Genomic DNA, 15,316 nt, shown 5'->3' on the forward strand with positions numbered 1-15,316 from the left:
TTAGTATTAGTATTAGTATTAGTATAAGTATAAGTATAAGTATTAGTATTAGTATTAGTATTCCTTCTCAAAACTATGGGTGGCTTGAAAAAAAACAATCAATCATCAGTATTTTCTTTACTTCACTCTGTGTTTTTAAAGTCCACTGTCCTGACATCGAAATGCTTTTGATTGGATCAGCGCGTAATAGTAGTTGTTATTTAGTAGTTATTTTATCTTGTATAAAGGTGTTTTAGTCAGTAATGTGTCATTTTAAAAAAGCAGAACGTAACATAACATTCTCTGAACTTAGATAAGAAAACCTTTTACAAGATAAGTCACTTTTAAAACCTCCTCTAATCGTTCTCTTTATTTTCTTTCTCCCTTGTCCTAGCCTGACAGCAGACTGAGGGCCCCTGTGAGCTCCCTCCTCAAGATAGAAGCCTGTGGAGGGCCCCTGTGAGCTCCCTCCTGAAGAAAGAAGCCTGTGGAGGGCCCCTGTGTCCCCCTGCCTGGACCTCCTGCACACATGAGGATCATCCTGCTGTTCCTGTGGCTGCTGCCGCCGCCCACTGTCCGGGCAGGTGAGTCACTAATTACAGGTTTATTATTAGGCCCGAGCGCCACAAGCTGGAGAGAGGCCTATTAGTCCTGTAAGGCCGTGCAAAGCACGGCTGCGAAAGTGCGCACATAGTGCGCACGAAATTGAGCGCGAAGCGCTCGCCCACTTCCAAACACTCACTAACACTCCTCCCTCATGCACGCCCCGTGCAGATTAATTTGTAGTAGGGAAATGGAACATTACCGTTGTAAACGGGCGACGCCTGTGCAAAAATGCGCACTAAACAAGTGCTTTATATGGGGATGACGACAGCGAATGCAAATGCAAAAATTTAACATTATTACTGTATAGAGGGCCAAAAACACAAAGTGGGCGGAGCCCACTCAAAATTAACAAAAGCCCGTCAGTGACCAGGGACCCACACCATGAGGTAGGAAAGCGCGAGCTTGATGTGAAACATTGTTTTCGCATCGGAATATTCTTCTTCTTTCTTCTACTCGGGACCAATTTGGCGCAGAGGTAGATGGTGACAAGAGAGGTAAAAAATATTATTACGGCAACGCCGTCCGCCCAACCAAATGTTGGCCATATTGGTTAAAAAATTGCTAAGCATGACTCCGGAGTTTTTCCAAATGTCGTACTTTTACGAACTCCTCCCAGGGCGTTGGCCCGAAAAAGCTGAAATTTGGTGAAAATGGTGCTGAGGAGTGGGACATCAAAATGTATTCAAATTACTTTGATACCTGTCACGGTCTCTGTGCGGCGAAGCCGCAAACTTGTGCTAGAATTTCCCAAATTTCCTAAATTTTAAATTTGCTGCCGTTTGCACAGATAAAGTCCGAATTGCGTCAAATTAGAATCAGTTGTTAAACTCTTTGCCCTAAACCTACTTGAAGTGAAATAAATTAATTTGGCGCGACAGCGCCCCCTACAGATTTTATATGGAGGGTAAAATGTTTAGTTTAGCGAAATTTTACAAAATTTTACAAAATTTTACGAAATTTTTACAGAAAATTCAATTTTGGCATTCTGATCAAAAAAGTCAATGAGACCCATGTCATAATTGTTACGGCTTTGCCGTAGCAGAAACCTCCCATGTTATTCCAATTGGGAAATTGCCAGAATATGCTTACACTTTATACTTTCACGAACTCCCAAGGCGTTAGCCCTATTAACCTGAAATTTTGTGAGACTCATCTTCAGGGGTGGACCTGGTCTCTGTGCGGCCAAGAATTCAAAATAAAATTGCTTTTTGAATGGTAAAACAAAGGGGAGAAGATGTGACAGGGTCACAGATTCCGCAGTAAGCTATGATATGTAATACGGTGTAATAAAAGGACAATTGGGGCGCGTGGTGAGGGCCGATTATTGCCGCTTGAGGCTATATTTATTTTTATTTTCAGTTTTGTGACTTCATAGATTGAGATCACAGTACACATAATACACATAATGCATACATTGTGTCCTATGGTTCAGTTACTCCTAAAGTACTCTCTGTCCTTTTGCCCCTCCAGCGTGTCCAGATAAGATGCCTGGACTACAAACATGGCTGCCAGGGCACAGCGAGCACCACCGCGTCACCATCGGGCGCGGTCAAAAGGTTCTGCTCAGGGCGTCGGCCACAGTGCACTCTCTGGAGATCCAGTCTGGAGGTGAGTCATGTTCAAAGCTCTAGAAAAAGAACCTTTACCAGCTCTAAACCCAGAAGAAAACATGGAATAAAACCATAATCTAAATATAGCTAAACCAGGTCTAAACCAGGACAAGGTCTAAACCAGGTCTAAACCAGGTCTAAACCAGGACAAGGTCTAAACCAGGTCCAAACCAGGACTAAACCAGGACTAAACCATTTCTAAACCAGGTCTAAACCAGGACTAAACCATTTCTAAACCAGGTCTAAACCAGGTCTAAACCAGGACTAAACCAGGTCTAAACCAGGACTAAACCTGGACTAAACCTGGACTAAACAAGGACTACTCCAGGACTAAACCAGGTCTAAACCAGGACTAAACCAGGTCTAAACCAGGTCTAAACCAGGTCTAAACCAGGTCTAAACCAGGTCTAAACCAGGTCTAAACCAGGACTAAACCAGGTCTAAACCAGGTCTATAGAGGTTATGCTGATGACATCACATTTGGAATGTGTCGATGGCGAGTAATGACATTTGCTCCTTTAAGAACTAATTGAACTGATTACTGTTCTTCCCTTGAATGGCAAAGGTTTTGGAAAGTTGTGAGAGAGTGTTGAGTAAATGACTTGTTGGCGAGGACAAAACAAGCGTCCGATATCTTGCCCACACACGTCACACCGGGACCGCTGACCTGTTGTACCTGGACTGCTGACTTGTTGTGCCGCACCGGGACCGCTGACCTGTTGTTCCACACCAGGACCGCTGACCCTTTGTGCTTGGGACAGGGACGCTGGTGATCGCGGACACCCACCGGCCCCTGGTGCTGAGGGCCAGACACATCCTGATCGGGGACGGAGGGGAGATGCACGTGGGCAGCCCTGACTGTCCGTACCGGGGCAACCTGACCATCTCGCTCTACGGACGGTATCTACAGAAGCTCTTTTCTACTCCTGGTGTTTTCATAAACGCTGACTTTATCATAAACTAGACTCATTTGAACATGAATCAATACTGGATAAAATCACATAAACATTTGACCTGAAACATAAAGTAAGTAAAAATCACATTCTACTGTCGAAAAATCATTGTGTTATCGAAATCGGCATCAATTGAGTCTAAAGTAGAAATGTTAATATTGTGACAACCATACTTTTAAATCTCCTTTACGACTATAAGTTGCACCAGCCAAAAATAGATAATAGAGAAGAAAAAAACATATATAAGTCGCACTGGAGTATGAAATGCGGTTGCAAGTGTGAAAATAACAAATAATATCACATATAAGTCGCTCCGTAGTATAAGTATAAGTATAAGTCGCACCCCGGCCAAAACTATGAAAAAACGTATAGTCCGGAAAATACGGTAATCATATGGAAACGTGGCTGATCGCGTGTCTCTCTCAGGTCCGACGACCCGGACGTGGAGCACGGTTACTTTGGTCAGAAGTACATCGGCGTGGGCACCGGTGGCACCCTGGAGATCCACGGCTCGCCCAAACTGTCCTGGACGTTCCTGAACAAGACGCTGCACCCGGGACAGAGCAGCAGCAACCGGAGCTACGAGTTCAGGACGAGCTGGGGCCACCGGGGCCTCATCGTGCACCTGCTGAGCCCCAGGACCGGGCGGGTGCTGAAGGACGACAGGTCAGTCTTTCTCGCAGCTTTGAAACATGGCCGAGTGCACGCTGGTGTCCCTGGGCAAGACGCCGCACAGTGACCGCTCAGGCCAGGGAAAGCGTGGGACAGGAAGTGCTTCAGGTGTAAAAACACGAGGCTGAACCGCCGCGAACCCATCGTTTGTTTCCAGGAGATTTGAGGTGGAGCGCTGCAGGTTCAGGCTGTTTTTGCAGCTCGTTACAGTGAGCGGATCAAACACAAGGAATGTGTTCGGTCCTGTCTGTGCGGCGTTCAGAGCAGCTCAACACCATTGTTTTTGAAAAATAAATGATAAATATGAACCTGTACTGCAACTTTTACAGTTTTTTTACGCGCACGTTGAAAATACCTCCGGAGTTCCTTCTACAAAATCTGTGTTCAGTTTGTTGACATGTTCCGTTCCATTTGCTTTCACAGAGGCAGAGGGGATTCTGGGAAATCTTTATATTTAGTCTGGAGAAAAGTGAAATTCCGTCTTGAAGGAAATCAGCAAATGTACTTTTCAGTATGTCAAAGTTGTGTTTATTGTTCAAACAAAAAAAAACAAAAGCCAAAACCTGCCAAATGTTCAATCAGATTAAATTAAATTAGACAAAATGGTCCTTCACTCATCTTTTATTGTATTTGTCTCAATTCAAATGGTTTTATGTCACTATAGAATCTGAAATAATGAAATCAATCAAATTCTATCTATTCAAGAATGTTCTAGAACGGTTCTACTTTTGTCATTTGAATCCTTCTTAAATGTGCTGCAGGTTTGACACGTACCGCAGTCACAACGAGAGCGTGCGTCTGGCTCACTTCCTGGACACGGTAGAGCCCGGGGTCATCGTGGTCCTGGTGGTCAACGACGAGGCCTCCAACAACCTGGAGGACGCAGCCAAGAGCCGCGTGTCCCAGCTGGGCAGCCGCCACATCCACACGCTGGGCTTCAGGTACCACGCCCACAAGTGACATCACTGTGTGACCATCGAGAGGGGGAGGGACTGATGAGAGGGAGAGGGACTGATGAGAGGGGGGTGGTCTGATGAGAGGATGAGGGTCTGATGAGAGGATGAGGGTCTGATGAGAGGATGAGAGAGGGAGGGTCTGATGAGAGGGGGAGGGTCTGATGAGAGGGGGAGAGGGGGAGGGTCTGATGAGAGGGGGAGGGTCTGATGAGAGGTGAGGGTCTGATGAGAGGGTGAGAGGTGAGGGTCTGATGAAAGGATGAGAGGTGAGGGTCTGATGAGAGGTGAGGGTCTGATGAGAGGGGGAGGGTCTGATGAGAGGGGGAGGGTCTGATGAGAGGGGGAGGGTCTGATGAGAAGTGAGGGTCTGATGAGAGGATGAGGGTCTGATGAGAGGGGGAGGGTCTGATGAGAGGGGGAGGGTCTGATGAGAGGGGGAGGGTCTGATGAGAGGATGAGGGTCTGATGAGAGGGGGAGGGTCTGAAGAGAGGGGGAGGGTCTGATGAGAGAATGAGGGTCTGATGAGAGGGGGAGGGTCTGATGAGAGGATGAGGGTCTGATGAGAGGATGAGGGTCTGATGAGAGGGGGAGGGTCTGATGAGAGGGGGAGGGTCTGATGAGAGGGTGAGGGTCTGATGAGAGGGTGAGGGTCTGATGAGAGGGTGAGGGTCTGATGAGAGGGTGAGGGTCTGATGAGAGGGGGAGGGTCTGATGAGAGGATGAGGGTCTGATGAGAGGATGAGGGTCTGATGAGAGGGGGAGGGTCTGATGAGAGGGGGAGGGTCTGATGAGAGGATGAGGGTCTGATGAGAGGGTGAGGGTCTGATGAGAGGGTGAGGGTCTGATGAGAGGGTGAGGGTCTGATGAGAGGATGAGGGTCTGATGAGAGGATGAGAGGTGAGGGTCTGATGAGAGGTGAGGGTCTGATGAGAGGGGGAGGGTCTGATGAGAGGGGGAGGGTCTGATGAGAGGATGAGGGTCTGATGAGAGGGGGAGGGTCTGATGAGAGGGTGAGGGTCTGATGAGAGGGGGAGGGTCTGATGAGAGGGGGAGGGTCTGATGAGAGGGGGAGGGTCTGATGAGAGGGGGAGGGTCTGATGAGAGGGGGAGGGTCTGATGAGAGGGGGAGGGTCTGATGAGAAGTGAGGGTCTGATGAGAGGATGAGGGTCTGATGAGAGGGGGAGGGTCTGATGAGAGGGGGAGGGTCTGATGAGAGGGGAGGGTCTAATGAGAGGTGAGAGTCTGATGAGAGGGGGAGGGTCTGATGAGAGGGGGAGGGTCTGATGAGAGGGGGAGGGTCTGATGAGAGGGGGAGGGTCTGATGAGAGGTGAGGGTCTGATGAGAGGGTGAGAGGGGGAGGGTCTGATGAAAGGGGGAGGGTCTGATGAGAGGTGAGGGTCTGATGAGAGGGTGAGAGGTGAGGGTCTGATGAAAGGATGAGAGGTGAGGGTCTGATGACAGGTGAGGGTCTGATGAGAGGGGGAGAGTCTGATGAGAGGGGGAGAGGGTCTGATGAGAAGTGAGGGTCTGATGAGAGGGGGAGGGTCTAATGAGAGGTGAGAGTCTGATGAGAGGATGAGGGTCTGATGAGAGGGGGAGGGTCTGATGAGAGGGGGAGGGTCTGATGAGAAGTGAGGGTCTGATGAGAGGATGAGGGTCTGATGAGAGGGGGAGGGTCTGATGAGAGGGGGAGGGTCTGATGAGAGGTGAGGGTCTGATGAGAGGGGGAGGGTCTGATGAGAAGTGAGGGTCTGATGAGAGGATGAGGGTCTGATGAGAGGGGGAGGGTCTGATGAGAGGGGGAGGGTCTGATGAGAGGGGGAGGGTCTGATGAGAGGGGGAGGGTCTGATGAGAAGTGAGGGTCTGATGAGAGGATGAGGGTCTGATGAGAGGGGGAGGGTCTGATGAGAGGGGGAGGGTCTGATGAGAGGTGAGGGTCTGATGAGAGGGGGAGGGTCTGATGAGAAGTGAGGGTCTGATGAGAGGATGAGGGTCTGATGAGAGGGGGAGGGTCTGATGAGAGGGGGAGGGTCTGATGAGAGGGGGAGGGTCTGATGAGAGGATGAGGGTCTGATGAGAGGGGGAGGGTCTGATGAGAGGATGAGGGTCTGATGAGAGGGTGAGGGTCTGATGAGAGGATGAGGGTCTGATGAGAGGATGAGGGTCTGATGAGAGGATGAGGGTCTGATGAGAGGGTGAGGGTCTGATGAGAGGGGGAGGGTCTGATGAGAGGATGAGGGTCTGATGAGAGGGGGAGGGTCTGATGAGAGGGTGAGGGTCTGATGAGAGGGTGAGGGTCTGATGAGAGGGGGAGGGTCTGATGAGAGGGGGAGGGTCTGATGAGAGGGGGAGGGTCTGATGAGAGGGGGAGGGTCTGATGAGAAGTGAGGGTCTGATGAGAGGATGAGGGTCTGATGAGAGGGGGAGGGTCTGATGAGAGGGGGAGGGTCTGATGAGAGGGTGAGGGTCTAATGAGAGGTGAGAGTCTGATGAGAGGGGGAGGGTCTGATGAGAGGGGGAGGGTCTGATGAGAGGGGGAGGGTCTGATGAGAGGTGAGGGTCTGATGAGAGGGTGAGAGGGGGAGGGTCTGATGAAAGGGGGAGGGTCTGATGAGAGGTGAGGGTCTAATGAGAGGGTGAGAGGTGAGGGTCTGATGACAGGTGAGGGTCTGATGAGAGGGGGAGGGTCTGATGAGAGGGGGAGGGTCTGATGAGAGGTGAGGGTCTGATGAGAGGGGGAGGGTCTGATGAGAAGTGAGGGTCTGATGAGAGGGGGAGGGTCTGATGAGAAGTGAGGGTCTGATGAGAGGGGGAGGGTCTGATGAGAGGGTGAGGGTCTGATGAGAGGATGAGGGTCTGATGAGAGGGTGAGGGTCTGATGAGAGGATGAGGGTCTGATGAGAGGATGAGGGTCTGATGAGAGGATGAGGGTCTGATGAGAGGATGAGGGTCTGATGAGAGGGTGAGGGTCTGATGAGAGGGGGAGGGTCTGAGAGGGTGAGGGTCATGTTCTCATTTGCGGCTCGTGAGCTGCAGACACTTTTAATAAGCTCAGATTTATGACTTCTTGCGGTAGCGTGTTCTCTCTCTGCACTGACATAATCACAGCCACAGACATACTTCAGAGTCCTCACACTTCAGAGTCCTCACACTTCAGAGTCCTCACAGTTCAGAGTCCTCACAGTTCATCTCAGAGTCCTCCTCACAGTTCATCTCAGAGTCCTCACAGTTCATCTCAGAGTCCTCCTCACAGTTCATCTCAGAGTCCTCCTCACAGTTCATCTCAGAGTCCTCCTCACAGTTCATCTCAGAGTCCTCCTCACAGTTCACCTCACAGTTCATCTCAGAGTCCTCACAGTTCATCTCAGAGTCCTCCACACAGTTCATCTCAGAGTCCTCCTCACAGTTCATCTCAGAGTCCTCACAGTTCATCTCAGAGTCCTCACAGTTCATCTCAGAGTCCTCCACACAGTTCATCTCAGAGTCCTCCTCACAGTTCATCTCAGAGTCCTCCTCACAGTTCATCTCAGAGTCCTCACAGTTCATCTCAGAGTCCTCCTCACAGTTCATCTCAGAGTCCTCCTCACAGTTCATCTCAGAGTCCTCCTCACAGTTCATCTCAGAGTCCTCACAGTTCATCTCAGAGTCCTCCACACAGTTCATCTCAGAGTCCTCCTCACAGTTCATCTCAGAGTCCTCCTCACAGTTCATCTCAGAGTCCTCACAGTTCATCTCAGAGTCCTCCACACAGTTCATCTCAGAGTCCTCCTCACAGTTCATCTCAGAGTCCTCCTCACAGTTCATCTCAGAGTCCTCACAGTTCATCTCAGAGTCCTCCTCACAGTTCATCTCAGAGTCCTCCTCACAGTTCATCTCAGAGTCCTCACAGTTCATCTCAGAGTCCTCACAGTTCATCTCAGAGTCCTCACAGTTCATCTCAGAGTCCTCCTCACAGTTCATCTCAGAGTCCTCCTCACAGTTCATCTCAGAGTCCTCCTCACAGTTCATCTCAGAGTCCTCCTCACAGTTCATCTCAGAGTCCTCCTCACAGTTCATCTCAGAGTCCTCCTCACAGTTCATCTCAGAGTCCTCACAGTTCATCTCAGAGTCCTCCTCACAGTTCATCTCAGAGTCCTCACAGTTTATATGTTCAGTCTGTTGTTCAGGTAAAACAAGTAAAATGAAATCCAATGTGTTTTTCTCATTTTAGATGATTAAGTTCAGGTTTAAATCCTTCTCAAACCCTCATATCCTTGAATATCTCTGAATATGCAGTAAATCCGGCCCAAAAGGAAACTTTATCCTCCTCAGTCACACTGCAAATGATTTTACTCTGATATTTCCCTGTTTCACACGAGTTTCTGAAAACAGATGAACCAGATGTTTCAAAAGGTGAATTTGTCATTATGATTATGTTTAAACTCAGCGTTGCAAATGTAGAAACATGACAAATTTGCCAGTATTTCATGTCCAAAGTCCGATCAAACAGATTCATGCGTTCGCGGTGATGTCACACATCCGGGACTTCCTCATAGCGGCCATTTTGAAAGGGGCATGCAATATATTTGCAACCACCACGACTGCGTCCTTTTCTACGGCATAACGAGCTACGAATACTTTGATTCTTTAGACGATGACGGACAATGTCCTTACAGAACAATGACCTTACAGAACAATGACCTTACAGAACGCAGGTTTTTGGCATTTTGGCCTCATATAAACTGGATGTCGTATGTAGTAGACGTGTTGTTGTTGTGCCCCTTTCAAAATGGCGAACGCATGTATTATCTCCCATCGAAATGCTAAAAAACACTCACTCTCACTCCTTAGGAACCCCTGGACCCTGATCGCAGTGAAGGGAGACCCCTCGTCCACGGTGGAGGACCTCTCGGTGTATCAGGGTACTCCTCCTCCTCTCCTCCTCCTCTCCTCCTCCTCTCCTCCTCCTCCTCTACGTCCCGTTCTCTCTCTTTGTTTTCCTCTGTCTCTCTATAAATGAATGAATGAAAACTCGTGTCGTTTCAGGGACAAAAGCGTCGAGCACGGCCCACGTCTCCCGCACGTTCCACTCCAGAGACGGCCAGTCCTTTAGCGTCACGGCGACCAGCCAGTGGGTGCAAGGTGCGCGTTTGACCCACACTTTTACACACACTCTTACACACACTCTTACACACACTCTTACACACACTTTTACACACACTTTTACACAGACTCTTACACACTCTCCTCCACACTCCCCTCCACACTCTCCTCCACACTCCCCTCCACACTCTCCTCCACACTCTCCTCCACACTCCCCTCCACACTCTCCTCCACACTCCCCTCCATACTCTCCTCCACACTCCCCTCCACACTCCCCTCCACACTCCCCTCCACACTCTCCTCCACACTCCCCTCCACACTCTCCTCCACACTCTCCTCCACACTCTCCTCCACACTCCCCTCCACACTCTCCTCCACACTCCCCTCCACACTCTCCTCCACACTCCCCTCCACACTCTCCTCCACACTCCCCTCCACACTCTCCTCCACACTCCCCTCCACACTCTCCTCCACACTCTCCTCCACACTCCCCTCCACACTCTCCTCCACACTCCCCTCCACACTCTCCTCCACACTCCCCTCCACACTCCCCTCCACACTCCCCTCCACACTCTCCTCCACACTCCCCTCCACACTCTCCTCCACACTCTCCTCCACACTCCCCTCCACACTCTCCTCCACACTCTCCTCCACACTCCCCTCCACACTCTCCTCCACACTCCCCTCCACACTCTCCTCCACACTCCCCTCCACACTCCCCTCCACACTCCCCTCCACACTCTCCTCCACACTCCCCTCCACACTCTCCTCCACACTCCCCTCCACACTCTCCTCCACACTCTCCTCCACACTCCCCTCCACACTCTCCTCCACACTCCCCTCCACACTCTCCTCCACACTCCCCTCCACACTCCCCTCCACACTCCCCTCCACACTCTCCTCCACACTCCCCTCCACACTCTCCTCCACACTCTCCTCCACACTCCCCTCCACACTCTCCTCCACACTCTCCTCCACACTCCCCTCCACACTCTCCTCCACACTCCCCTCCACACTCCCCTCCACACTCTCCTCCACACTCCCCTCCACACTCCCCTCCACACTCTCCTCCACACTCCCCTCCACACTCCCCTCCACACTCTCCTCCACACTCCCCTCCACACTCTCCTCCACACTCCCCTCCACACTCCCCTCCACACTCTCCTCCACACTCTCCTCCACACTCTCCTCCACACTGCCCTCCACACTCCCCTCCACACTCCCCTCCACACTCTCCTCCACACTCTCCACACTCTCCTCCACACTCTCCTCCACACTCCCCTCCACACTCCCCTCCACACTCTCCTCCACACTCTCCTCCACACTCCCCTCCACGCTCTCCTCCACACTCTCCTCCACACTCCCCTCCACACTCCCCTCCACACTCCCCTCCACACTCTCCACACTCTCCTCCACACTCTCCTCCACACTCCCCTCCACACTCCCCTCCACACTCTCCTCCACACTCCCCTCCACACTCCCCTCCACACTCTCCTCCACACTCTCCTCCACACTCCCCTCCACACTCTCCTCCACACTCCCCTCCACACTCCCCTCCACACTCCCCTCCACACTCCCCTCCACACTCCCCTCCACACTCTCCTCCACACTCCCCTCCACACTCCCCTCCACACTCTCCTCCACACTCTCCTCCACACTCCCCTCCACACTCTCCTCCACACTCCCCTCCACACTCCCCTCCACACTCTCCTCCACACTCTCCTCCACACTCTCCTCCACACTCCCCTCCACGCTCTCCTCCACACTCTCCTCCACACTCTCCTCCACACTCCCCTCCACACTCCCCTCCACACCCCTCCACACTCTCCACACTCTCCTCCACACTCTCCTCCACACTCCCCTCCACACTCCCCTCCACACTCTCCTCCACACTCTCCTCCACACTCCCCTCCACACTCTCCTCCACACTCCCCTCCACACTCCCCTCCACACTCTCCTCCACACTCTCCTCCACACTCCCCTCCACACTCCCCTCTACACTCTCCTCCACACTCCCCTCCACACTCCCCTCCACACTCTCCACACTCTCCTCCACACTCCCCTCCACACTCTCCTCCACACTCTCCTCCACACTCCCCTCCACACTCCCCTCCACACTCTCCTCCACACTCCCCTCCACACTCTCCTCCACACTCCCCTCCATACTCTCCTCCACACTCCCCTCCACACTCCCCTCCACACTCTCCTCCACACTCCCCTCCACACTCCCCTCCACACTCTCCTCCACACTCCCCTCCACACTCCCCTCCACACACTCCTCCACACTCCCCTCCACACTCTCCTCCACACTCCCCTCCACACTCCCCTCCACACTCTCCTCCACACTCCCCTCCACACTCTCCTCCACACTCCCCTCCACACTCCCCTCCACACTCTCCTCCACACTCTCCACACTCTCCTCCACACTCTCCTCCACACTCCCCTCCACACTCCCCTCCACACTCCCCTCCACACTCTCCTCCACACTCTCCTCCACACTCCCCTCCACACTCCCCTCCACACTCTCCTCCACACTCTCCACACTCTCCTCCACACTCCCCTCCACACTCTCCTCCACACTCCCCTTCACACTCTCCTCCACACTCCCCTCCACACTCTCCTCCACACTCCCCTCCACACTCTCCTCCACACTCCCCTCCACGCTCTCCTCCACACTCTCCACACTCTCCTCCACACTCTCCTCCACACTCCCCTCCACACTCCCCTCCACACTCCCCTCCACACTCTCCACACTCTCCTCCACACTCTCATCCACACTCCACACTCTCCTCCACACTCCCCTCCACACTCCCCTCCACACTCTCCTCCACACTCTCCACACTCTCCTCCACACTCTCCTCCACACTGCCCTCCACACTCTCCTCCACACTCTCCACACTCTCCTCCACACTCTCCTCCACACTCCCCTCCACACTCCCCTCCACACACCAGTATTTATGAGCGATGAGGGGAACATTCCTGACGGTAACATTTCATTGGAGACGAGCAGCCACTGGAAAAGTTACAGCTTTAATAGAACTCGTTAACGACCGGCGTCGCAAACGAGGCTCGTGCGGAGACAAGAGTCATTTTGTTTGTTTCGAATTATTTGACTGTAATTAGAACATGCACAAATTTTATCTGCACAAAAAAGTAATTAAAAGATTAATCAATTTGCTTTTAGAACACGCTATTGAAATTCTCCTCGATTCCACCGCAATGGGAAGGATGAAAGGGTTAAACGGGGGAAAGGGTGCACCAGCAGGAGGCCGGTCCATGTTTAGTCCTGAATCTGGCACCAGCAGGAGGCTGGTCCATGTTTAGTCCTGACTCTGGCACCAGCAAGAGGCCGGTCCATGTTTAGTCCTGACTCTGGCACCAGCAGGAGGCCGGTCCATGTTTAGTCCTGACTCTGGCACCAGCAAGAGGCCGGTCCATGTTTAGTCCTGACTTTGGCACCAGCAAGAGGCCGGTCCATGTTTAGTCCTGACTCTGGCACCAGCAGGAGGCCGGTCCATGTTTAGTCCTGACTCTGGCACCAGCAAGAGGCCGGTCCATGTTTAGTCCTGACTCTGGCACCAGCAGGAGGCCGGTCCATGTTTAGTCCTGACTCTGGCACCAGCAGGAGGCCGGTCCATGTTTAGTCCTGACTCTGGCACCAGCAGGAGGCCGGTCCATGTTTAGTCCTGACTCTTGCACCAGCAGGAGGCCGGTCCATGTTTAGTCCTGACTCTGGCACCAGCAGGAGGCCGGTCCATGTTTAGTCCTGACTCTTGCACCAGCAGGAGGCCGGTTCATGTTTAGTCCTGACTCTGGCACCAGCAGGAGGCCGGTCCATGTTTAGTCCTGACTCTGGCACCAGCAAGAGGCCGGTCCATGTTTAGTCCTGACTCTGGCACCAGCAGGAGGCCGGTCCATGTTTAGTCCTGACTCTGGCACCAGCAAGAGGCCGGTCCATGTTTAGTCCTGACTCTGGCACCAGCAAGAGGCCGGTCCATGTTTAGTCCTGACTCTGGCACCAGCAGGAGGCCGGTCCATGTTTAGTCCTGACTCTGGCACCAGCAGGAGGCCGGTCCATATTTAGTCCTGACTCTTGCACCAGCAGGAGGCCAGTCCATGTTTAGTCCTGACTCTGGCACCAGCAGGAGGCCGGTCCATGTTTAGTCCTGACTCTTGCACCAGCAGGAGGCCGATTCATGTTTAGTCCTGACTCTGGCACCAGCAGGAGGCCGGTCCATGTTTAGTCCTGACTCTGGCACCAGCAGGAGGCCGGTCCATGTTTAGTCCTGACTCTGGCACCAGCAGGAGGCCGGCCCATGTTTAGTCCTGACTCTGGCACCAGCAGGAGGCCGGTCCATGTTTAGTCCTGACTCTGGCACCAGCAGGAGGCCGGTCCATGTTTAGTCCTGACTCTGGCACCAGAAGGAGGCCGGTCCATGTTTAGTTCTGACTCTGGCACCAGCAGGAGGCCGGTCCATGTTTAGTCCTGACTCTGGCACCAGCAGGAGGCCGGTCCATGTTTAGTCCTGACTCTGGCACCAGCAGGAGGCCGGTCCATGTTTATTCCTGACTCTGGCACCAGCAGGAGGCCGGTCCATGTTTAGTCCTGACTCTGGCACCAGCAGGAGGCCGGTCCATGTTTAGTCCTGATCTGGCACCATCAGGAGGCCAGTCCATGTTTAGTCCTGACTCTGGCACCAGCAGGAGGCCGGTCCATGTTTAGTCCTGACTCTGGCACCAGCAGGAGGCCGGTCCATGTTTAGTCCTGACTCTGGCACCAGCAGGAGGCCAGTCCATGTTTAGTCCTGACTCTGGCACCAGCAGGAGGCCAGTCCATGTTTAGTCCTGACTCTGGCACCAGCAGGAGGCCGGTCCATGTTTAGTCCTGACTCTGGCACCAGCAGGAGGCCAGTCCATGTTTAGTCCTGACTCTGGCACCAGCAGGAGGCCAGTCCATGTTTAGTCCTGACTCTGGCACCAGCAGGAGGCCGGTCCATGTTTCCGTACATAACTGTTGTCCGTGTGGCTGCAGAGGTCGAGTGGACTGAGTGGAGGAGCAGAGATGACCAGCGCGGCTCTGGAGACTGGGAGAAACTGACCGACCTGCTCAAGGCGTTCCCCCAGAACCTCTGCCCCAACCCTCTGGACATCCAGGTAAACCACTGACCACTGACCACTGCTGCGCGCTTTATAGTGCCCCCTACAGGCCGGACCACTCGTTGAAATCAAACGCAGTTAAGATAAATATAGTTTGAATTTGGCCAGAAATGTTAACACAGAATAGCAGGTTTAGGTATAGGTTTAAAATTTCACTTCCTGTTTGTAATTGATGACATCACAGTAGGAAATTGCCCATAAGACACTGGGCCACCATTTTTAAAGATGACAAATAAAAGTATATGAGAGCGATTTGAGTTGAATTAATGTTTAGAGATTTAAAAAAAATGTTTCACT

The 15,316-nt window shown here is 52.4% G+C and overlaps 1 protein-coding gene across 1 annotated transcript in view; it reads left to right on the forward strand.

Annotated features, from left to right (window-relative positions):
- Nucleotides 1-493: 493 nt before the first annotated feature.
- cemip (cell migration inducing hyaluronidase 1) overlaps nt 494-15,316 on the forward strand; it is a 138,318-nt gene continuing 123,495 nt past the window's right edge. Inside the window, exons 1-8 of the mRNA XM_072464929.1 lie at nt 494-563; nt 2,056-2,193; nt 2,957-3,095; nt 3,575-3,814; nt 4,582-4,761; nt 9,611-9,681; nt 9,806-9,901; nt 14,895-15,016. Coding sequence (XP_072321030.1) covers nt 509-563; nt 2,056-2,193; nt 2,957-3,095; nt 3,575-3,814; nt 4,582-4,761; nt 9,611-9,681; nt 9,806-9,901; nt 14,895-15,016 — 1,041 coding nt within the window. The 5' untranslated portion in view covers nt 494-508. The remainder of the gene's footprint in view (nt 564-2,055; nt 2,194-2,956; nt 3,096-3,574; nt 3,815-4,581; nt 4,762-9,610; nt 9,682-9,805; nt 9,902-14,894; nt 15,017-15,316) is intronic.

Source organism: Eucyclogobius newberryi, unplaced genomic scaffold, assembly GCF_026437365.1.
Source record: "Eucyclogobius newberryi isolate DKJ021-1_F unplaced genomic scaffold, fEucNew1.0.hap1 SCAF_5, whole genome shotgun sequence".
In the NCBI taxonomy this organism is placed as follows: Eukaryota; Metazoa; Chordata; class Actinopteri; order Gobiiformes; family Gobiidae; genus Eucyclogobius; species Eucyclogobius newberryi.